The sequence below is a fragment of the Cyprinus carpio genome, chromosome A3 (assembly GCF_018340385.1).
Source record: "Cyprinus carpio isolate SPL01 chromosome A3, ASM1834038v1, whole genome shotgun sequence".
NCBI lineage: Eukaryota > Metazoa > Chordata > Actinopteri > Cypriniformes > Cyprinidae > Cyprinus > Cyprinus carpio.
Genome location: NC_056574.1, coordinates 6963253 through 6984757, shown reverse-complemented (window position 1 = coordinate 6984757; position 21505 = coordinate 6963253). Strand labels below are relative to the sequence as shown.

Here is a 21505-nt window from a genome sequence, read left to right as displayed (position 1 = left end):
CAGTTGCAAGGGGGTTACCTTGATGTATCTAAGGTGTTATAAGTGGTTGTGAGAGTGTTGCTATGCCATTTCTAGGTTTTTCCAGGCAGTTACCAGGGTGCTGTTTATGGTTGCCAAACATCATAGCAACTTTGTGCATTATATTTGAACAAGCTTCCATAGAAAAAAATTTGCAGAGCAAGAAAATGTAAAAGTTAATTGGATCTGACTGACATCTGTATGAGCAATAGTAATAACGATGTTTGTCTTAGCAAACAGCAATGTTCACTCTAGCTTAATCTTAAGTCATTTAAAAATGAAGAGCTGCATTGAAGTTTAGACACACCCCATTGCATTCATATGCTCACAATGCACAGTGCAGACGTGGAGTGAGCAGAACTCATTGTAAAAGTAAGAAAGCAACATTTCCTTGCATTCAGTATTGAAAGTTTTAATCGCAGCATCTCACACGAGAAAGCTTTTTATGTTCAGCTGGCGTCTTTCGACCAAACCCAAACCCCACAACTTCAAACAAACAGCACGAGTAAATGGGGAAATAATTAAAGCCAGCCTGCTCTAAACCAGCTGCAGACATGAAATGACTCAAACACGACTCATTCAGTCAGAAATTAAACTCATAACAGTTTGTTTTAAAATTCAGCTTTTAAACGGATAGTTCAGTATGTAATAAAATTAAACTATAAATGCATATTCAACTTTAATGCAACAGTTGCTTTGAGTTATAGAGTTTACATATTAATTCGTTGGTGGAATAATTCAAATGATTTCTGAAATCATTGAGATTTTTTTTTAGTTTCACAGGAGTTTATTAAAAATAGTTCTGTCAGCATCTAACAAATATAACATTTTCACAAACATAATTGAAGAAATGACAATTACAATCATAAACAATCTGAAACTGAATTGTTAAGACACATTTTCATTCACTCATCAAAAAATAAGCACCTGAAATCAATAATTCACAATTTGCATGATCAAATACACAAGAATCATATAATACTGTCATCTTAAATGCGATTATCGGTCTTTTTAAGTTACTTCACATAAAGTCATAAATCACTGCTCAAGTAAGAGCATGTTTGTGTGTCCTCATAGTCTGAAATACAAAATAAATTCAATAAAAGAAAATTACGTCTGGTTTTCCAGCCCATTGTTACTAGTGATATAAGTACCATACATCCACAAAAGTGACATATAAAGTATCTGGGTGTCAGAAATTTGTTCTTCATTTCCTCATTTTCCTCCCTTTCCTTTATGTCTCAAAGCTATCGTTCCATTAATCCACCCGGACAGGAAGCAGCCATGGATTAATATGGCACTTCCCATCACTGGGTTTGCACAGCGGTTACTTGTCTTAATTTTGATGCGTTCGTCTTGGCTCACGTCTAAGCGAACCAAATGGCCCTGCTTGACAGGCAAAAGAGACAGAGAGAAAGAAAACAGAGCAAGAAAGAATGTGCTTATGAACCACATTAAAGTTCAGCTACTACTTGAGTTTGTGGTTGAGGACGCTAAAATGATAAAATATCTAAACTTTCTTAAATCAAAATAACTGAAGATATTAAAGGGATAGTTCTCCCAAAAATGAAAATTCATGTCATCACAAACTTTCTTTATGCTGCAGAATATAAAAGAAGACACTTTGAAGAATGTTGGTAGCCAAACCGTTTCCGTTCCCATTGACTTCCATTGTATAGACAAAAAAAAAAAAAAAAAAACACACACAATGGAACATACTGGAAATTGATAATTCTGCAAATTCAAAAAAAAAAAAAAAAAAAAAAAAAAAAAAAAAAAAAATTTAAAATTCCAAACAAATAGTTTCAGTTCCCATTGACTTCCATTCTATCCAATTAAATTTCATTTTTAAATATCTTGTATTGTTCTACAGAAGAAAGAAATACAAGGTTTGAGACAACAGGTTCATCTTGTTTTCTGAAAAAAATATCGTATAAAGTGACTTTATGCTTCCACAAAAAAAAAAAAAAAATAAAAACTTCAATTAAAAAGGACACCAAAACTATTTTTCTTAACCCATTGACAGATCTCTTTTCTTGTTTTAATAATAAACTAACGAACAAAAACGAGACCAAAATTGTAAGAACTTTTTTTGCAGCGTTGCTTTTCCATTTGCTAGGGAGTTACAATGCAGTTGCTAGGGATTTGTTGTTAAGTGGTTCTAAGTGCTTTCTTAGACACTGCTTTGTTTTCGGGGTGTTTTGAGTGTTTTTGTGTGTTGCCAGGTTGGTGGCTAAGGTGTACTGGGAATTTGTTGATTTATGGGATGCATGGCGAGTTACAAACTGCAGTGTCAGCGATATAAACAAGCCTCAAACCCGATGTTTGAGAAGTAGCAAAAGGGATGCTTGAGAAAGTAAACATTAGAACTTGAGAGTTAAGCAGATTATTTTTTGCAGTGCAGCTGTATCTCGACATCTGGACACATGCAGCTGTGAGTCTGTCTCGATTAACTGTCCGGAATTCTCATTCTAAGAGCCATTCGTGGAATACTGTAATTCAGTCTTCTCTGACAGCGTTCAGTTTGTCTCACCCAAGTGTGCCACACACATCCTGAAAAGTGAAGCCAAAACATGACGCTTTGATTTGTTCATCATGAAGGTTTCGGAGTTCGTGCTTGTGTCAAATCAGGAGAAGATGCTCCTCTGATGGGCCATCAGTGCCGTTTGACTCTCTCGTTTTCTCTCTTTCTTTCTCAATCGCCTCTGGTGGCTGGCTGCAGTAGAGCTTTAAACCCCACCCTTTCCATGTAAACCAATGGAACGCAAGCAAAATCAAGCCGATCAAAGATGGTTTCCGTCTTTTCACTCTGATGCATGTTTAAGCATTCGTTTTTCCACAAAGTTTGTTTTTAGTTAGTTACTTGATGCTATTAAAAATGGGGTCTCGTCACCCCCTGAGGCCAGTTATCTGGACATTGTCCCGAACATGATGCTTTGAATCATAATTTTCATAAAAGTCATTGACTTTTTGTGACAGGTGGGATGCAGCTTACAACACTTCTCATTCATTCTGATTAGCCGTTACGCTTTCTGCAATAGTAAGTAATACAGACCCTCTCATCTCTCTAGTAAGACAATCTCTGTTTGACTTCTCTTTTCTACAGTGGAAGGAAGCGGAAATGAGTTGTCCATCTTTTTTTACAGTCTATGGTCCGACCTGAGGCAAAACATCTGGCTGTCGCATTGACTCGTTCATCATGAAGGTTTCTGAGTTCATGCTTGTGTCGAATCAGGCAAAGATGCTCCTCTGATGGGCCACCAGTGCCGTCTGACTCTCTCGTCTCCTCTCTTTCTTTCTCTCCATCCACACCTTCCAGCAAACGGCGCTCAGCACAAGCAGCACCAGCCCGGCTGAGAGCAGCACCAGTCCGAAGTATGATATGGTGGAGCCGTGCGAGTTGAAGCTGTACGCGACGGCCGTCACCACGATCCCTGCAATCAGGACCACCACTCCGAACGGCACGGTGCAGCGGTAGCAGGACAGCTCAGCTCCGCCGGTGGCCGCCGTCAGCTGCCCCTCGTTGACCAGGGGAATGGTGACGGCCAGCAGCTGCAGTTGAGGAGGCTCATTATTGTTGGTTTTCTCTTGCAGCATTCGCTCAGGAGCTCCGGGGATCGTCATGGTGTCTTTCAGCAGCTCGGTGGGCATCGCAGGGTCGAGGGTCAGCGTGTTTCGGGGCATCGGCCGCAGTCTGAGCCGTCACTACGCTCTACTGTGCCGGTTTCCACACCTAGAGGAAAAGCACGGCAAGTTTGTTCACATAAAATTACAAAACATTGAAAAAGAAAAACAAAAACAAAAAAAATAAAACTAAAAATGTAATAAAAATGTAAAATTAATAAAAACTAAATAAAAAGAATTGTTGAATTTAAATCTGATTAAATTATATAACTTAAAATTAATGAAAATTAATGTCATAAATTATATATGAATTTAAATCTGATTAAACTTATATATATATATCTATATATATATATTTTTTTTGGACTGTTTTTTTTTTCATCCACCAGAGTTTTGTTTCTAGGGAGTTGCTAGGGTGTTCTGGTGGACTGTTTTTGTTGTTAACTAAAAAAGTCTATTAAAATCAGTAGAAATGAGTAGAAATAAAATAGAATATAAATAATAGATTAGAATAGAAAATGTGAGCATAAAAAACTTGAAAGAAAAACTTAAATTACTAAAAAAAAAACAATTAAACTATCAAAAACAAAAAAACTTAAATGATTAAAATTAAAACAGAAATACAATTTAATTAAAGTTAAATATATATATTTTAAATGAAAACGATAATAAAAATAGCAAAAGCACAAAAAATTACTAAAGGTTAAGGTGAAATATATAAATATAAAGAAATCAAAGTTAATTCTAAATACATTCTAAAAACATTGCCGGTTGGTTGCCAGGGCTTTGCATTCCGTTTGCTAGGACACTTTGGGTAGTTGCTAGGGAGTTGCTAAGGTCTGTGGTTGCTAGAGTGTTCTGGGTGGTTTGCGGCTGCTGTGTATGTGTGTGTGTGTGTGTGTGTGTGTTTTTTTTTTTTTTTTTTTTTTTTTTTGTTAGACTGGAGTACAACATGTTTTTATGTTTTGTTTATGGGATGCATGACGAGCTGCACACTCAAGTTTAATACTAAGTGTAAATGCTAGCGATCTAAACAAACCTCTAACCCGATGTTTGAGAAGAAGTATTAATAGCTATGCATGAGCGAGTAAACGCTAGGACTTTAGAGTTGTTTTGGTTTTCAGACGGGAAGAGCCCTCTGGATCTGCTTTTGGAGCGCAGACGCAGGCTGAGCTCCATCTGAATGACGCAGAGAGAGCTGCCACATTCCCTGGAGAGCTCGGCGTGTGACATTACAGACTGGCCCCCGAAACACGAGCACCGTGTAAATTAACAGCCATTTCTCAAGGGGCTTTTTCTTAAGAGGGTCAGCAGATCTGCCAAACGCCTGTGACTCTCTTCGCTCTGACCGATACACATTACAGCTGCAACATTTGGCCTGGATTTCAACCCTCATGCGCCATTTAGATTCACTTCAATACTTTTACATTTAGATCTTCTTCAGTGACCCAGTGCACTGTGAACATGATATGATGAAGTCATGGTAACAAGTCTTTGCACTATTTAACTCATTAAATCAATTTAACCAATTTTAACTTCGTTTTTTCAAATCAATACAAAATTAGGATTAGTATAATTAATTTGAATTTAATAATATAGAAACTGACGTGCAGCCAATTTAATTAAACTTAAAAAAAAAAAAACAGAAAATCAGAAAATGTAAAAACTAAAATAAACAAACTGATTTTAGTTTTTACCCTGAACTGAACATGCAATTTTCCGAAAACTGCAAACAATAATACAAAATATAAAACTTTAAAATATAAAGCAAAAACATACAATAAAATAAATCCAAATAGATGGGCAGACTCATTTATACAATCAGAAAATTGCATTTTCTTTTAATTTACAGCCCAAACAAAATCAAAGTAGCATTATTTTTTTCAAGTTGATATTTTGTTCATCAGTTCTCATGAAAGTAGAAAAAGTCATAAAATATCAATCTGATACTTGTTGTCGTAGTATGTTTTTGAGCCTTTCAGACTTATCATGAAGGTCAGTATTAGCTTAAATGCATTTGTGCACTGAATATGGCTTATAGCCTATATTTATTGCTTTCGATTTCTGATGCTACAGAAGTCACTTTATATGTTAAAACGTCTGTTTTGGTCACTTAAAACCTTTTTATCATTATATTTTCATTCCATTTACAATTTTCAGTATTAGATTTATTGCATTGCAGTGAGTATGGAAATATACTATATACTCACTCACTTAAGACAGCTCACTCTTGTTCTAGACTGAAATAGTATTTTCTTGTAAGAAAATACAATAATCATTGTTTTATTTACAGCTTTTATACAGTGTATGTCAGAAAATGCATGCATGAAGGCTGCAGAAACGTGCAACACCCTTACCAATATATTAATCCACTGTTACTCATTTAAATCCTAAATGTGTGTGTGAAATAATGTTGCATGGTGAGTTTGGTGCATGCATGAAGGTAATCTGAGAGTGGGGTCAAGTCACTCACCTCACACGTGTTTTCCATCCTGCCCTCCAAACACCATATTCACCTCTGTGTTTCTCCTCCTCCATGCGAACTAAAACTGCTCCTTTTGATGAGTAAATTGTGCTTGTGTATTTTTATATTCAACACCATCACAAAAGTCTCAAAAAAAACCCAAAAAAAAGAATCCCAAAAATTTCTCCTCTAATATCTTTTTAAAAGCACACCAAAAACAACATCTTACAATAAATGCATTTCACACTTTTACAAAAGTTTCAAATCCAATAAATGCATGCACACTGTGACAAAAATGATAACAACATTTTCTTGGTGAGTTAACGATAAAATGTACATGCATTTATTTTGGAAGGTAACTTTTAGAGAGCAAACTTCTAGTGCACCTAACACGTGTATTCCATCCTATGCCCTCCAAATGCAGTATTTATTTAAATATCTGCCATGATAGATACAATATACAAACACTCACTGACATGATAGATACAATATACAAACACTCAGTCACTCTGTGAATGCGTGTTTGTGGACGTAAGTTGAATATATTTGAATGTGTCTGCGATTTTCCCTCTGCTCTCAAACACATGCATGTGAGACTTGAGCATCCTTCTTTTTTTCTCGTAATGCAATACAGGGTGTTGTCTACAGTCTTCCTTCCTGGAGGAAATCTTTGCTCAAATGCACCACGCGGTGAGGGTCATCTGATTGACAGCCCAGACCACTGATCCCTCTAAAGCTGCGCGCGCGCGCGGCCGCGCACTTCTTCCACCGCAGCCGCGAGAAGAAATAATGTGCCTGCGCACCACGCATAAATGAGTTGGGAAAAGCCATTTGCGAAAGCGAATGAATTGTTCGGACCGCTACAGAGTAATCACTTTTAGAACCGAGTAAGTTTCATAGAAAAGGAATGTGCGGCAAATGATGTGTAGAAAAACGAATTTTTAATGGGCCGTACATGAAATCCAGCACAAACGTGACGTGAAATAAACCGTCATCTTGAAGAGTTGATTAAGTTAAACAGCGGATGATGGGCACAGAACGGTAACAAAACTCAGAGACATTTACAACACACCCTGATGAAGATGGTTGATTTTTTTTTTATTTAAATATTAACTTACAGATCTCAGTTTAAATGTGTTCTTGGTCTATTCTGGTTTAGCTGCATTCATTGTAATTCTACAACTTCAGTTTCTATTCAATAAAATGCATTTCACTATTCTATTCTATTCTACAAAAGCAGCTAATAACTATTCAATTCATTTTCTTCAGTTTGTGTTTGTATATTATGTTAGGCCTAAATAAATAATAAATTTGATTTATTTAATGGAAGACAAGGATGTATTTATTTTAGAAAAGGCAAAGAAAAAAACAGTAATATTGTGAAACTATTGCATTTTCTAAGGGTTTACTGTTTTATTTTTAAAATATAATTTATTCCCGAAGCAAAGCTGAATTTCAATCATTAACTCCATTTTCAGGACATATTATCCTTCAGAAATCATTCTAATATGCTGATATAAAATCTGCAAATGCAGTTTTTTTATTTTTTTATTTAAATATCTTAGCCATGTTAAAAAGATATTCAATATACAAAATACTCAGTCATTTAACACATGTGATAAAATGAAAAAACGAAAAAAAAAGAAAAAATTACTGTTTTTAGTGGATATTGTAACGTAAGTGTCCTTTGTTGACTTGTTTATTTATGAATCCCCAAAAAAATCACAAGTCTGCGCACAACAGTTTCCAGCTGCTCTCATAACAGCATATTAGAATGAATTTCTGAAGGATCATGTGACATGACAGGTGTACTGATGCTGAAAAATTGCTTTGCTTCATAGGACATTTATATTTTAAAGTATATTAATAGAAAACTTTTATTTTTAAATTGCAATACAGGGTGAAATAATATTCTAAGTTTTATTCAGTCTTCCTAAAATGTACCTCATTTAGTCACGGAAATCAAATTTGCTCAAAAGTTAAAAGCACACACGCGCGCTGTACAAGTCCCTGGTCGATGTTTTTGCACAGGTGGTATTGAAGGAAAGGGGTTCAAACAATTCAATACAATTCACCCAGACCACTGAGAGTTTCGTCATTTGGCTCCCAGTTCTGCAGTATTGAAGGAAAGGGGTTCATACAATGCAGTTGTGTTCATACAGTGCAGTTGAGTTCATGCAGTGCAGTTCTTGCCAAACTGTTCTTTGATAATCTTTGACGTAAGATGATGGTTCTTTAGTTTAAAATGCATTTTTGGCTGTATAGTGTGCTTGAGTTTATATACAGTATAAAGCCTCTTTGGAGAGTCACAACTATTGTCACACGCTGTCCATTTCTGATGAATTGACAGGCCTGTTATGAATGTGGTGGAGTATAAATACTTGAGCTGGTCTGTAGATATCGAGTATCATCTGGTAACAAAGGTTACAGTTTTGGGTTACTAACAGTGGCTCATACACTACTGCTCTAATATAATATATAGATGTTCATAATACATTTGGGGAAAAAAATGCTGCATAACCACATACAAAGTAAATGAAATACTAAAATATCTAAAATAAAATGTAAAAAAAAAATTGTCTCTTTGATGAATTTTGTATATATATATATATATATATATATATATATATATATATATATATATATATATATATATATATATATATTATATATATATAAAATAATTTTTAATATTATATTAGGATGTTCATAAAATAATTCCAAGTAAAGATAAAGTTATACAAAATACAAACTAAATTAATCAATCTCTCTCTCTCTCTCTCTCTCTCTCTATACTGGCTGTCTAACAAAGTCTGACTGGCTGACTGCACATTATCTCAGCCAACAACATAAAAAAATCATATATTAATTTCATAATATGTCATATTATTTTTAGATGTTCATAAAAGATCCAAATGAAATAAAAAAAAGTCATATAACCACATACAAAGTGTACACACACACACACACACACACACACACACACACACACACACAGGTTTGTTTTTGTGAATTGTGGAGACATTCCATAGGCTAATGGTTTTTATACTGTACAACCAGTATTTTCTATTGCCCTACACCAACCCTACATCTAAACCTACCTTTCTGGATTTTTTGATTTTCAACAACAACAACAAAAACCTTCTGAATGATGACGAACGTTCATGAATGAACGTCGTACAGTGAGCACGTGGCGAGTGATCACATGACTCTCGTGGAAGCAGCAACATGGCTCTGCTCTTCGGCGACGAGGAGTTCCAGCAGGCGTGGAGCGAGCTGGACGCGCCGCAGCTGGACGGGGGCTGGGAGTTCTTCACCGAGACCGGGGACGTCAAAATATACAGACTTTATAACAAGGTGAAGATAGCATGAGTGACAGAACGCGCGGTCAAAACAATGCAGCAAAACAAAGAGTTTTCTGATTTACAATGTATTATATAACATCACAGGCCTACATAACATTACATAACATACTAACATAATGCAGTGGTTGCGTTTGATTATTATTTTAAGAAAATTGAAACACAAACTGCCTAAAGGGCATATATCATTATATATAGTAATGAACAACATACTGTACGTTGTATATATAATACAATGATATATTATGTAAGCTCTAAACTCATTGGAAAAGCACCAGACCTACTGCAGCTAAAACCAAAACATATGTGACCCTGGACCACAAAACCAGTCGTAAGTGTCAATTTTTCGAAATTGAGATTTACACATCATCTGAAAGCTGAATACATAAGCTTTCCATTGATGTATGGTTTATTAGGATTGGAAAATAGTTGGCCGAGATACAACTGTTTGAAAATCTGGAATCTGAGGGTGTAAAAAAAATCCAAATACTGAGAAAATCACCTTTGAAGTTGTCCAGATGAATTCTTAGCAATGCATATTACTAATCAAAAATTAAGTTTTGATATATTTACGGTAGTATATTTACAAAATATCTTCATGAAACATGATCTTTACTTAATATCCTAATGATTTTTGCATAAAAGTAAAATCTATAATTTTGACCCATACAATATATTTTTTTGGCTATTGCTAAAAATATACCCCACTGACTCAAGACTGGTTTTGTGTGACTTAAGACTGGTTAAAAATGACAAGAATGCAACTAATATTAAAATAAATGGACAATATAAAAATAAAAACTAATTCAAAATATGAATACAAATGATCTCAGTGATACTCAAATTACATTGTTGTGTTGTTTAAAATAAAAATGCATAATAGAGGAGGCCAGGTTTAGTTGTCACATGTTGTTGTCATAATCCATGTATTTTAATCATTTTAATATTTTGAATCAAATGTCCAAATCCACACCAGTTTTCTGTAGCAGTTGCAGATTTGAATCAGCATACACATCACATCAGTATTTAAATAGCATTTTTTGTCAATTCTTCGATCATCTTATTTTATAAATCATTCTGTTATTAATTATGATTAATGTTTTTAAGTTTCTGAATTTTTCCACTTATTTAATTTTTCTCCCATTTATCCTTCCACATTTTTCTTGTATTACTTTATAATTCATACGTGACTTATTGTTTTATATGCCGTTTAATGACAGGTTTCATTGTGACATCTTACCCCATTTAAGAAATTGGCTTTTGAAACTAAATGAACTCTGACAAATAATCACTGGAGTTGAAAATGTAACTATATAAATGAGTATATAAAATAATATGTGACATAATGAAATGGGCAAATCTGGTGACAGGGCAAAACGTTTCTGTTATATAATACTTAACACAATATGTGTTATTCATCTGTTGCATAGCTTTTTATAAAATACATGCGTAGCATGCAAACGTTGAAATGACTTCCATGCTCACCCATTAAAAGATCCAGATGTTAGTGATTTACAAGCAAAAACGTATAAGCAAAATAAAACACTAATAAATCTTTGCAATAGATCATTTCAACAGGCTCTGGCATAAATCTCCCCTCTCGTGCATCAATAACAGCACACATATGAGTCATATATCATGATGCTTGATCAGCATTACAGGCTCTGGCTGTGATCTGGGTCGTGTTTGTGATGCATTTGTCTTCAGTGTCATGTTCGGCAGGATACAGGTTTGTATGAGTACAAAGTGTTCGGTTCTCTGGCCAGCTGCGCTCCAGATCTCTGCGCAGATGTTTACATGGATCTGAACTACAGGAAACAGTGGGACTCGTATGTCAAAGGTAATCATGAGTGGGACTTGCTGATCATTCACAGCCAAACATCTTCATGAAACCATCATTCAGAGCTGGCTAGATTACTTACAAAGTGTAATCCGTTACTAATTACATGACAAAAAATTGTAGTTCGTAATGTAATCCATTATACAGTTAAGGTAATATAATCAGATTACTTTTGGATTACTTTTAGATTACTTTCAACATAACCCGTTTATCACATGGATTTAAATAAGTTAATGTTGTGCTATATAGATATAAAAATGTAAAGAGAAAGAAAATATGTTTTATCTATTGTTATTAACAACAAGAAACCCGCAATACCCGCATGCAATGTGACCATTAACTAACGTCAGAGTATCATGAACATACATATGTGTTTGTTTTACCTTAAAATCTCAGGAGGACATTTAAGTAAATATATTTGGTGAATGATGTCCAGCTGACCAAAAAAAAAAAAGAAAATCCCTGCATTACACACAAATTAGAAATAACGTGAATTTTAATGTGTTTGTAATGTATTTGTAATATGTAATCATGCATTCAATAAAAAGTAACTCTAGTCTGATTACAGGTATTTCACAGTTGTAATATAATCTAATTACAAGTACGTAATATTTGGAGTCTGGTTATGTAATCCAGATTGCAATCAGTTGCTACCCAGCACTGCCATCATTTCATTAAAATTGGTTTAGTTAGTTTAGTTAGTTTGAATCTCAGTTTCACTCGTAAGGCAGGTTTAGACAGATTCCTACGTTGATAATACACCCATTTCTAGAGCAGAACAACTCAAACCGGCTTTTGTTATGGGTAAAAAAGAAAAAAAAGACGGTACATGTGAACTCATGCTTGTACTGGTGTTCATAATTTCCACAGTTGGCTTTATGGAGCTCAAAGAAACTGTCGCCCACTTGAAATGCGTCATAGGGCTTGTTTATTTTTAAACTTTTCTCATGTTTTTTCCATATTTTGAAGTTCCCCCTGTTGCTGGTGGTCAAATGCATTCAGATATGCAGGTAATTGGGCTTAAATGTGTCATAGTTTAGTGTTTAGATTGATCCAGAGCTGTGTTTATTCAGTAGTTTGTTTGTGTGTAGACTGTGCTGTTGTTTGGTAGTGATGTGGTTAATACAGTTTAGCCACAGAGGTCTTATATGGAGTTTCTCCGTGGACTGATCCTGAGTCACATCCATCAGTCTACTATAACTGACTCTGGATCAGATTTCTTTCCACTGAGCAGGTTTGAACTTTGAATCCCCTTTTTTTTTGACATCATAAAAGCTCAGTAGCTGATTACTGTTTAATTAAAAGTGTTAATAATTAAAATGGGATGGCAGAGCACTGATTAAAAAAGATGAATAAGTTTAAAGTGGCCTACATACAAGTTGTAGGGTTTTGAGATGAAGCGTTTGCCCTGATGTCTAATTACAGTGTAAAAAAAAGATCATTTATTTATGTCCCCTTTGTCCTTCTTTGATTACTGATACAAAAAAAAATCTGCAAACTATTTTCACTTTCTTTCTAACCAATCAACATCAAAACAGTATAAATACTTGTTGAATTCTTTAAAACATTTGTTTTACTGGCATAAACCTTCACTTTTGTCATTTTTCATCAGCAATCATATACATATAAATTTTATATACGGAATTATAATATTAAATAATATTTTATAAATATATAAAATCAGTTTTTATTTTTTTACTTTCTGTTTTAATTTTTTATTTTTCAAATTTAATTTGAAAATATTTAAGTATTTTTGTTGTTACTTTAGCATGTGTGTGTGTGTGTATATATTTCAGCTAATTACAAAGGCAACATTATTTTTTTAGTTTGACTTAAATTGGAATAAAAAATTATAAAACTCTCTCTCTATATATGTAGTTTTATAATTTTTTTATTCCAATTTAAGTCAAACTAAATAAAAATAAAAAATGTTGCCTTTGTAATTAGCTGAAATTAATATATGTTGGGACACTGTACAAATTGTGAGTAAAAAATGAATGGAATAATTTACAAATCTCATAAACTTATATTTTATTCACAATAGAATATAGATAACATATCAAATGTTTAAAGTGAGACATTTTGAAATGTCATGCCAAATATTGGCAGGTTTTTTGGATTTCATGAGAGCTAAACATTCCAAAAAAGTTGGGACAGGTAACAATAAGAGGCCGGAAAAGTTAAATGTACAGATAAGGAACAGCTGGAGGACCAATTTGCAACTTATTAGATCAATTGGCAACATGATTGGGTATAAAAAAAAACCTCTCAGAGTGGCAGTGTCTCTCAGAAGTCAAGATGGGCAGAGGATTACCAATTCCCCCAATGCTGCGGCGAAAAATAGTGGAGCAATATCAGAAAGAAGTTTCTCAGAGAAAAATTGCAAAGAGTTTGAAGTTATCATCATCTACAGTGCGTAATGTCATCCAAAGATTCAGAGAATCTGGAACAATCTGTGTGTGTAAGGGTCAAGGCCGGAAAACCATACTGGATGCCCGTGATCTTCGGGCCCTTAGACGGCACTGCATCACATAAAGGAATGCTACTGTAATGGAAATCACCACATGGGCTCAGGAATACTTCCAGAAAAACATTGTCGGTGAAACACAATCCACAGTGCCATTCACCGTTGCCGGCTAAAACACTATAGGTCAAAAAAGAAGCCATATCTAAACATGATCCAGAAGCGCAGGGCGTTTTCTCTGGGCCAAGGCTCATTTAAAATGGACTGTGGCAAAGTGGAAAACTGTTCTGTGGTCAGACGAATCAAAATTTGAAGTTCTTTTTGGAAAACAGGGACTCCGTGTGATCCGGACTAAAGAGGACAAGGACAACCCAAGTTGTTATCAGCGCTCAGTTCAGAAGCCTGCATCTCTGATGGTATGGGGTTGCATGAGTGCGTGTGGCATGGGCAGCTTACACATCTGGAAAGGCACCATCAATGCTGAAAGGTATATCCAAGTTCTAGAACAACACATGATCCCATCCAGACACCGTCTCTTTCAGGGAAGACATTGCATTTTCCAACATGACAATGCCAGACAACATACTGCATCAATTACAACAACATCGGCTGCGTAGAAGAAGGATCCGGGTACTGAAATGGCCAGCCTGCTGTCCAGATCTTTCACCCATAGAAAACATTTGATGCATCATAAAGAGGAAGATGCGACAAAGAAGACCTAAGACAGTTGAGCAACTAGAAGCCTGTATTAGACAAGAATGGGACAACATTCCTATTCCTAAACTTGAGCAAACTTGTCCCCTCAGTCCCCAGTCCGTTTGCAGACTGTTATAAAAAGAAGAGGGGATGCCACACAGTGGTAAACATGGCCTTGTCCCAACTTTTTTGAGATGTGTTGATGCCATGAAATTTAAAATCAACTTATTTTTCCCTTAAAATGATACATTTTCATAATTGCCGCTTTGGATGATTACATAATTGTGGCATCCATAATTGTAATCGCGATTAGAAATTCGATTAATTGTGCAGCCCTAGGTTATAGCTCTTATAAATCAATCAATCAAGTAGATGTGTATTTTGATAGAAATGTTTATAGAAATGCTTAGGAACCTCTTCTGGGTCAAAAATTACCCGAATAAGTCATAAATAATTAAACCAGCTGTTTATGATACTGTACCTTCAATACTTCTGAATAAAAATGATCTCTGTCTACATACTATTGTAGTTCACCTTGTCATTCATCAGTAGTTTTACATATAGTTAATATGTCAGTGTGGGTTGTCGTATGTTAATGAGCTTGTAGTTGTGATAGTATTAACTTGATGCTTTCTGAAAGAGTTGTTTTTGCAGTTTATTAACAAATGGTCTGAACTGGTTAGAGAAGGGAGATTTGCTCTGAAGTTTCGAGAATATTTTATATTGGTGAGATGACCGTTCAAATGAAGTTAACGTTGGAAATGATCTCTTCAGAGCTCGTTCTTTTCTCTGGATCTGGGAGCTATTAAACCATATTTAAAAATCACTTTGGTTCATGTTTATGCTCTGGTTCGACTCATGAAATCTGTTTTGGCTGTCCAGAATATCTGTTGTATATCACCGGTAATCTCTTTCATATTACATTATAAGCCGTTTTTCTCATCTTTGACTTATCTTGTAGTTCCATGAGAGTGCATTTTTAAGAAAACCAGCTCTTTAGTTTGTCTCAGTTTTTAAGATGTGACGTGGTAGGGTGGTGTATTTCCCGCAAACACAAATGGAGCATGAATGTGTGCGTGTGGGTGGAGTGGCGTTTTATTAGAAACACATCTCTGGCTCTAGACATGCATGTGTTTGAGCTGATCTTTCATGAAGAGTCTCATGCGTTTGTGCTGCAGTCCTGATGGATGTGCACTTTTCCTCTGGGTGTTTGTTTGTGACTAACTCTCCAGAAATCCCACCAAAACCCTGCTTTATACACACAACAGCACAAACCGAACTTCCATAACACGCATTTACATAACAGTATGAATATGCGCTCACAATGTGATTTGTTCTCTCTTCTCAAAAAAACTCTCAAGTCAAACTTCACTACCTTCTCTGTGTATCTTTCTTCTGTTGCCCAACTGATGTGTAGTTTCACTGATCTCTGTGTTGTGTAATTTTTCTCATGCTTTGTCTTTTAATCACTGGTATGAATATTGGTTCGGACCACCAGAACGCTGAAATGCTTTGTCTTTTAATCACTGGTATGAATATTGGTTCGGACCACCAGAACGCTGAAATGTGGTTTGTGTTAAACCAGTCAACAATCGCTTGTAATTACAATCACACGTAAACGCCTTTGCCTCCACCCTTGTTTGGTGAATATGTCATCTTTTTCATACTAGATACACCCGTGAGCCACTCAGACCTGGAAAAATATGCCTGTGAGCCTATTGAGAAACTATAACAGTTTGTATTATTATTTTCAATCATTAATATTTAATATTTTGTTAAAGTTTTAGTAATTTTTTGTGTGTTTTTGGCAACTAGCTAAAATAAAATATATTTTAAATGTTTTATTTTATTTACATCTAAATTTATATTGTTGTTTTTGTCATTTCTATTTTTTTAGTAACTAGCAGTGTAGTTACATCTTTAGTTATATTGTTGTTTTTTTTCAATTCTATTATTAACTAATAAAAAAATAAATATTCAATATTTGTTTTTTATATTTTTTTAATTATATTTAAAATTTACTTACAAATTTAATAAACATTTTTATGTAATTTTGTTCATTTATATTGTCATTTATATTATTATTATTATTATTATTATTATTATTTTAATGTTCATGTATTTTTTATATTTTTTTTAATTAATTGCAGTTATTTTAGTACATTGAATTAAACTAAATTAAAATGAGAAATTTTGCCTTTGCAATTATTGGAAATAAGTTAAATTTATATATATATATATATAGATATATATATATATAGATATATATATAGTATATATATATATTTAAAAAAAATTTAATTTTTTTCCTTTTTTAATTTTTCAATTTTAATTTTTTCAAAATTTTAAAAATTTTAATTGTTGTGTTTTTTTTTTAAAATTAATTTTTTAATAAATTAAAAACTTTTCATGGGTGGTTGGTTGTTATATAGTTGTATGTGTTTATTAAAACTATTTTTGTTCATAGTTATTTTAGTGCATAAAGTTAGAAAATGAGAAATGTTGCCTTGGCAATTATTTGAAATAAAATGTGTTTATTATTATTATCATTATTATTATTATTATTATTTTCAGTTAAAGATTAAATTTTAATTAAATTTTTAATAATAATTAACAAATAACTAAAATTGAAACAAATTAAAAAATAAAATATATTAAACTCAAGTGTTTCAAAATAAAATGTTTCATAATATGAAACCGTTATTGCACAGATGTAATGTTTGTGACGCCCAGCAATTACATTCAAAAGTGTTTGTCCTCACTAGCCTCCACTCTTGTGGGAAGATGTTTAGATGTTAGATACTGGACCTGGACTGAGGGAATTGCTCCCATAAGAGTAAGAGTTCAGTAGAGATTCAGGTCTGGGTTTAATGCAGGTCAGCCAAGTTCTTGCACACCAGACTACATGAATGTTGCTCTGTATCATGCTGGAACAGAAAAGGATCCTCCCCGAACTCTTGCCCAAAACTGTAAGCACACAATGTCTCTAAAATGACATTTAATAGGGTTGCATAAAGATTCAGTCACACTGGAAATAAAATGCCTCGTTAAACCTGGTAGAAAAAAAACATATCATCCTTGTATATATAAAATTTAAAAAATATTATTATCAAAAAAAGTCATTCTTATTTATATTAAAGTAATTATTAATAAAAAAATAAAAAAGAGCTTTATTGCCAAATATGTTTACACACAGTTCTTGTGCCTGGCTGTTCTGGTGGTTGGTGCTTTGTAGTGCCAACGAGAGGGCAACAGTTCAAAAGGAGGGAGTGTGCTGGGTGTGATGGGTCTAAAGTGATTTTCTTAGCTCTTTTCCTCTCTCTGGAGGTGTGAAGATCTTGGAGTTTGGGCAGGGGGAAACCAACAATCCTCTCAGCAGTCCTGATTGTCCGTTGTATTCTCCTGATGTCTGATTTGGTAGCTGAACTAAACCAGATGGTTATGGATGATCACAGGACGGACTCGATGATGGCCGAGTAGAACTGTGTGAGCAGTGTGTGCTGATTGTGAGAGTCTTGAATGTTAGTTTGCCCAGCCTCACTAGCTGCTGCGTGTCTGTCAGGAAGCTGGCGATCCACTGACAGATTGGGGTGGGCACAATGAGCTGGGTCAGTTTGTTTGAGAGAAGGTCAGGCATGATGGTATTGAAGGCCAAACTGAAATCTACAAACAAGAGCCATGCGTAAGTCCCAAGTCTATCAAGATGTTGCAGAATATAATGCAGTCCCATGTTGACCTCATCATCCACAGACCTATTTGCTGTATAGGCAAACTGAAGAGGATCCAGCAAAGGTCCAGTAATGTCCTTTAGATAGGCCAGGACCAGTCTCTCAAACGACTTCATGACCACAGACGTAAGAGTGAAGCTTTCTTAGTCTTCTGCTTTCTGAAGACCCGGTTCACGTCCTGTACACAGACCTTAAGCACAGGCTGAATGGTGGGAGAGTGGGGGAGAGGGGTTGCGGGGGTAGGTGTGAAGTGCAGAAACACATGCAGATCGTCAGCCAGTTGTTGATTCTCCACAGACTGTGGGGGTGGTATCTTGTGGTTAGTGATGTTCCTCAGACCAGTCCATACTGATGTCAGGTCGTTGGCTGAAAACTTTTTTTTTTTTTTCAGCTTTTCAAAGTAGCTTTTTTTTAGCCACTCTGATCTCCTTTGTTAATCTGTTTCTGGTTATAGGTTATTTAATTACATTTTAAATCATTTTTAAATTTAATTTCTAGAAAATGTAGCTATATCGTATGTGTACCATTTACCTTGATGTAAAATAATTCATACAGTGATCGATTTTGGTCATATCACCCAACTCACTCTCTCACTCTCTCTCTATGTGTGTATGTATAGTATGTGAACTCACTGCGTGTGTGTGTGTGTGTGTGTGTGTGTATATATATTATGTATAGTATGTGAACTCACTCTGGTTGTGTGTGTGTGTGTGTGTGTGTATATATTATGTATAGTATGTGAACTCGCTCTGGTTGTGTGTGTGTGTGTGTGTGTGTGTGGTTTGTCCTCAGAGCTCCACGAGAAAGACTACGCCGGACAGAAAGCCATATACTGGGAAGTGAAATATCCATTACCTCTGTCCAACAGAGATGTATCCTACAAACACATAAAAATACAGTGTGCGTGCGGGAATAGACAGATTAATGTAAAAATAACAATATTAATATACAGTATTTCTCCATTTATAATATTTAATTCAAATATGTGTAATGCATAAATATATCCAAATAAATATATTTATTGGAAATAAATACTTTTTATAAATTAAAATGATATAATTATTATATTAAATATTTTTTGGTTTGTTTCCATTAATGATAGAAACACAATACACAATATATAAAAATATTTATTTTAACAGTATAAAACAAATTGTGATTTCCATTTACAGTATGTCAGATTTACTGTTATTGAATTTCAGTTGAGTTTAAATGAAATACTTAAATCAACCACAAATACAAAAAAAATAAATACATATATACAGTGGACATCAAAATTAAAGAACAATCTATAAATGTATATATAATATGTAATATGTATATATTGTATATAATGTATTAAATATATATATATATATATATATATATATATATATATATATAATAATATTATATAAATTATTCGAGAAATAACAGATTTGGAATGAACAGGTTCACTTGCAGTGGCTGAAAGTGTCATCGCTTTGGCCCTCCATCTGGACCGCTTCTCAGTAAAAAAATTGAGGAATGCTGCCAATTAAATACATCTTCAAATCTTTCCAGTTAATTAGGGTTTGTCATATAATTAAGATAATTAGCACCAGGTACCTGGTTAACACCAGTAACTTGGAGGCATCTGATTTTGATCAGAGTTCTTTTTCAAATATCTAATTTATATAATATATATATATATATATATATATATATATATATATATATATATATTATATTTATATATATGGTTCCATAACATGTCAGATGTACTGTAATTGAATCTCAGTTATTTGAAATATATTTTCAGTTTCAATTACATTTCCAGTTACATAACAGGTTTCTTTCTCTCTTGTTCCCATCAGTACAGAGCAGAACGAAATCACAAATGTGTTTCTTGTAGTATTTCTTTATATTCATAGTTATTCATATTCATAGTTGATAACCAAAATCAAAAGTAATGTCCTCTAGACTCTGCTGTAAAAGTGTTGGGCTGTATCTGTCTGTGGGTGAGCTCTTAACTCTCTTCAGTATGTGTATGTGCGGGAGCGCCGGGATCTGGACGTGGGAGGACGTAAGATCTGCGTGGTTTTAGCCAAGAGCTGGTCCGTGCCTCTGTGTCCAGAGAAGAAAGGCGTGATCCGAGTCGAAGACTACAAACAGAGTCTGGCCCTGGAGAGTGACGGCTCCGGCAGCACCAAAGGTACAAACTGAAGCACACTCAACCAGAGCTGATTTAGAGCGTGATTTAGACTGTATAGTAACCAGATACACAATTCAAGTCACAATTCAATCTCATCGACCCAAAAATCCCGCTGCATTTGATTTTTCTCTACAAATTAGGCTACAGAGCTGAATATAAATATAAGTTTATGTATCAAGGCATTGTTTTATTCAGCTTTTTCAGAGGTTTTCAGCTACATTGCAATCACTTGTATTTTCTGGGCATACAAAAATATTTGATACAACAATATTTGTTTTTCTGAAACACTTATCTGTGATTCAAATCGGATCTGTAATGATGATCATTTTTCATTTCATGCTGAAGCTGAATGAATAACAACAGCGTTTGTTCTGAATCAAATTGCAGTGTTTATGAACTACTTTGACAATCCTGGAGGAATGATACCGACGTGGCTGGTGAACTGGGCAGCGAAGGTGAGGATGCTGTGGAGTTAGTCATGTGATCAGTCATGAGTGCAGTGTGTTGATGGATGTGTTTTGCTCTCAGACGGGCGTCCCTGCCTTTCTCACCGACATGAAGAAGGCCTGCAGTAACTACAGCAGCTACTGCAAGAACAACAAGTGATGCACGTTCTCTGATTCTGTTTCCTGTCAGGAGGGCATTCTGGGTAGACTTACTGCTGTTTCTATGATCATTGGAGAAAATGTGTCTGGAGTCCTTCATTATTGTTTTTTTTTATTGTGTTAACTATACAAACGTCTGTTAAAGAATCAAATGAATCCAGCTTCCTGTTGAACTTTAGCAGGAAATTAGAATTAGAATTTAATTGTTTATGTCATTCATGAATGTATGAAAACATTAATTAACCTCTTTATGTCATGTTGAATGCACAAAATCGGCCAATAAGCCTTCCTTGAGTCTCTTCTGCTCGCCGGGGTTGCATTTATATGATCACAAATACAGAAAAAACAGTAAAAATGTGAAATACTACTGTGGAATATTATTCTGTGTGAATATATTGTAAAATGTAATTTATTAATGTGATCAAAGCTGAATTTTCAGCGTCATTACTTCAGTCTTCAGTGGCACCTGAGCCTTCAGAAATCATTCTAAGAAGTATTATCAGTTATTATTGGTGCTCAGTTATTAATGGC

General features: G+C 34.5%; 2 protein-coding genes across 3 annotated transcripts; one reads left to right on the top strand and one right to left on the bottom strand.

Moving 5' to 3' along the window:
• Positions 1–2037: 2037 nt before the first annotated feature.
• On the bottom strand, positions 2038–6157 carry tmem100a (transmembrane protein 100a). Its single transcript, XM_042716778.1, has 2 exons — positions 6116–6157; positions 2038–3751 (listed from the first exon to the last, which is right to left on the bottom strand). The coding sequence occupies exon 2, from the start codon at positions 3700–3702 to the stop codon at positions 3250–3252; it is 453 nt and encodes a 150-aa protein (XP_042572712.1). The 5' UTR covers positions 3703–3751; positions 6116–6157; the 3' UTR covers positions 2038–3249.
• A 3121-nt stretch (positions 6158–9278) lies between these two features.
• Positions 9279–21004, top strand: LOC109087556 (phosphatidylcholine transfer protein). 2 transcript variants are annotated; one of them, XM_042716763.1, is made up of 6 exons: positions 9279–9463; positions 11191–11308; positions 18989–19068; positions 20198–20369; positions 20757–20824; positions 20898–21004. In XM_042716763.1, exons 1-6 carry the CDS (start codon positions 9335–9337, stop codon positions 20973–20975), a joined length of 645 nt encoding a protein of 214 aa, XP_042572697.1. In that variant the 5' UTR covers positions 9279–9334; the 3' UTR covers positions 20976–21004. The 2 variants fall into 2 exon arrangements, with proteins under 2 accessions (XP_042572697.1, XP_042572686.1); XM_042716752.1 differs by having other exon boundaries at positions 9281–9463; positions 11176–11308.
• The last annotated feature ends 501 nt before the right edge of the window (positions 21005–21505 follow it).

Bases quoted from the DNA above. Each gene is read 5' to 3' on its own strand.
- tmem100a (XM_042716778.1), bottom strand. From the start codon at position 3,702: ATGCCCCGAAACACGCTGACCCTCGACCCTGCGATGCCCACCGAGCTG.
- LOC109087556 (XM_042716752.1), top strand. From the start codon at position 9,335: ATGGCTCTGCTCTTCGGCGACGAGGAGTTCCAGCAGGCGTGGAGCGAG. The intron at 20,370-20,756 runs GTACAAACTGAA...ATCAAATTGCAG, and splicing joins CGGCTCCGGCAGCACCAAAG to TGTTTATGAACTACTTTGAC. The intron at 20,825-20,897 runs GTGAGGATGCTG...TTTTGCTCTCAG, and splicing joins TGGTGAACTGGGCAGCGAAG to ACGGGCGTCCCTGCCTTTCT.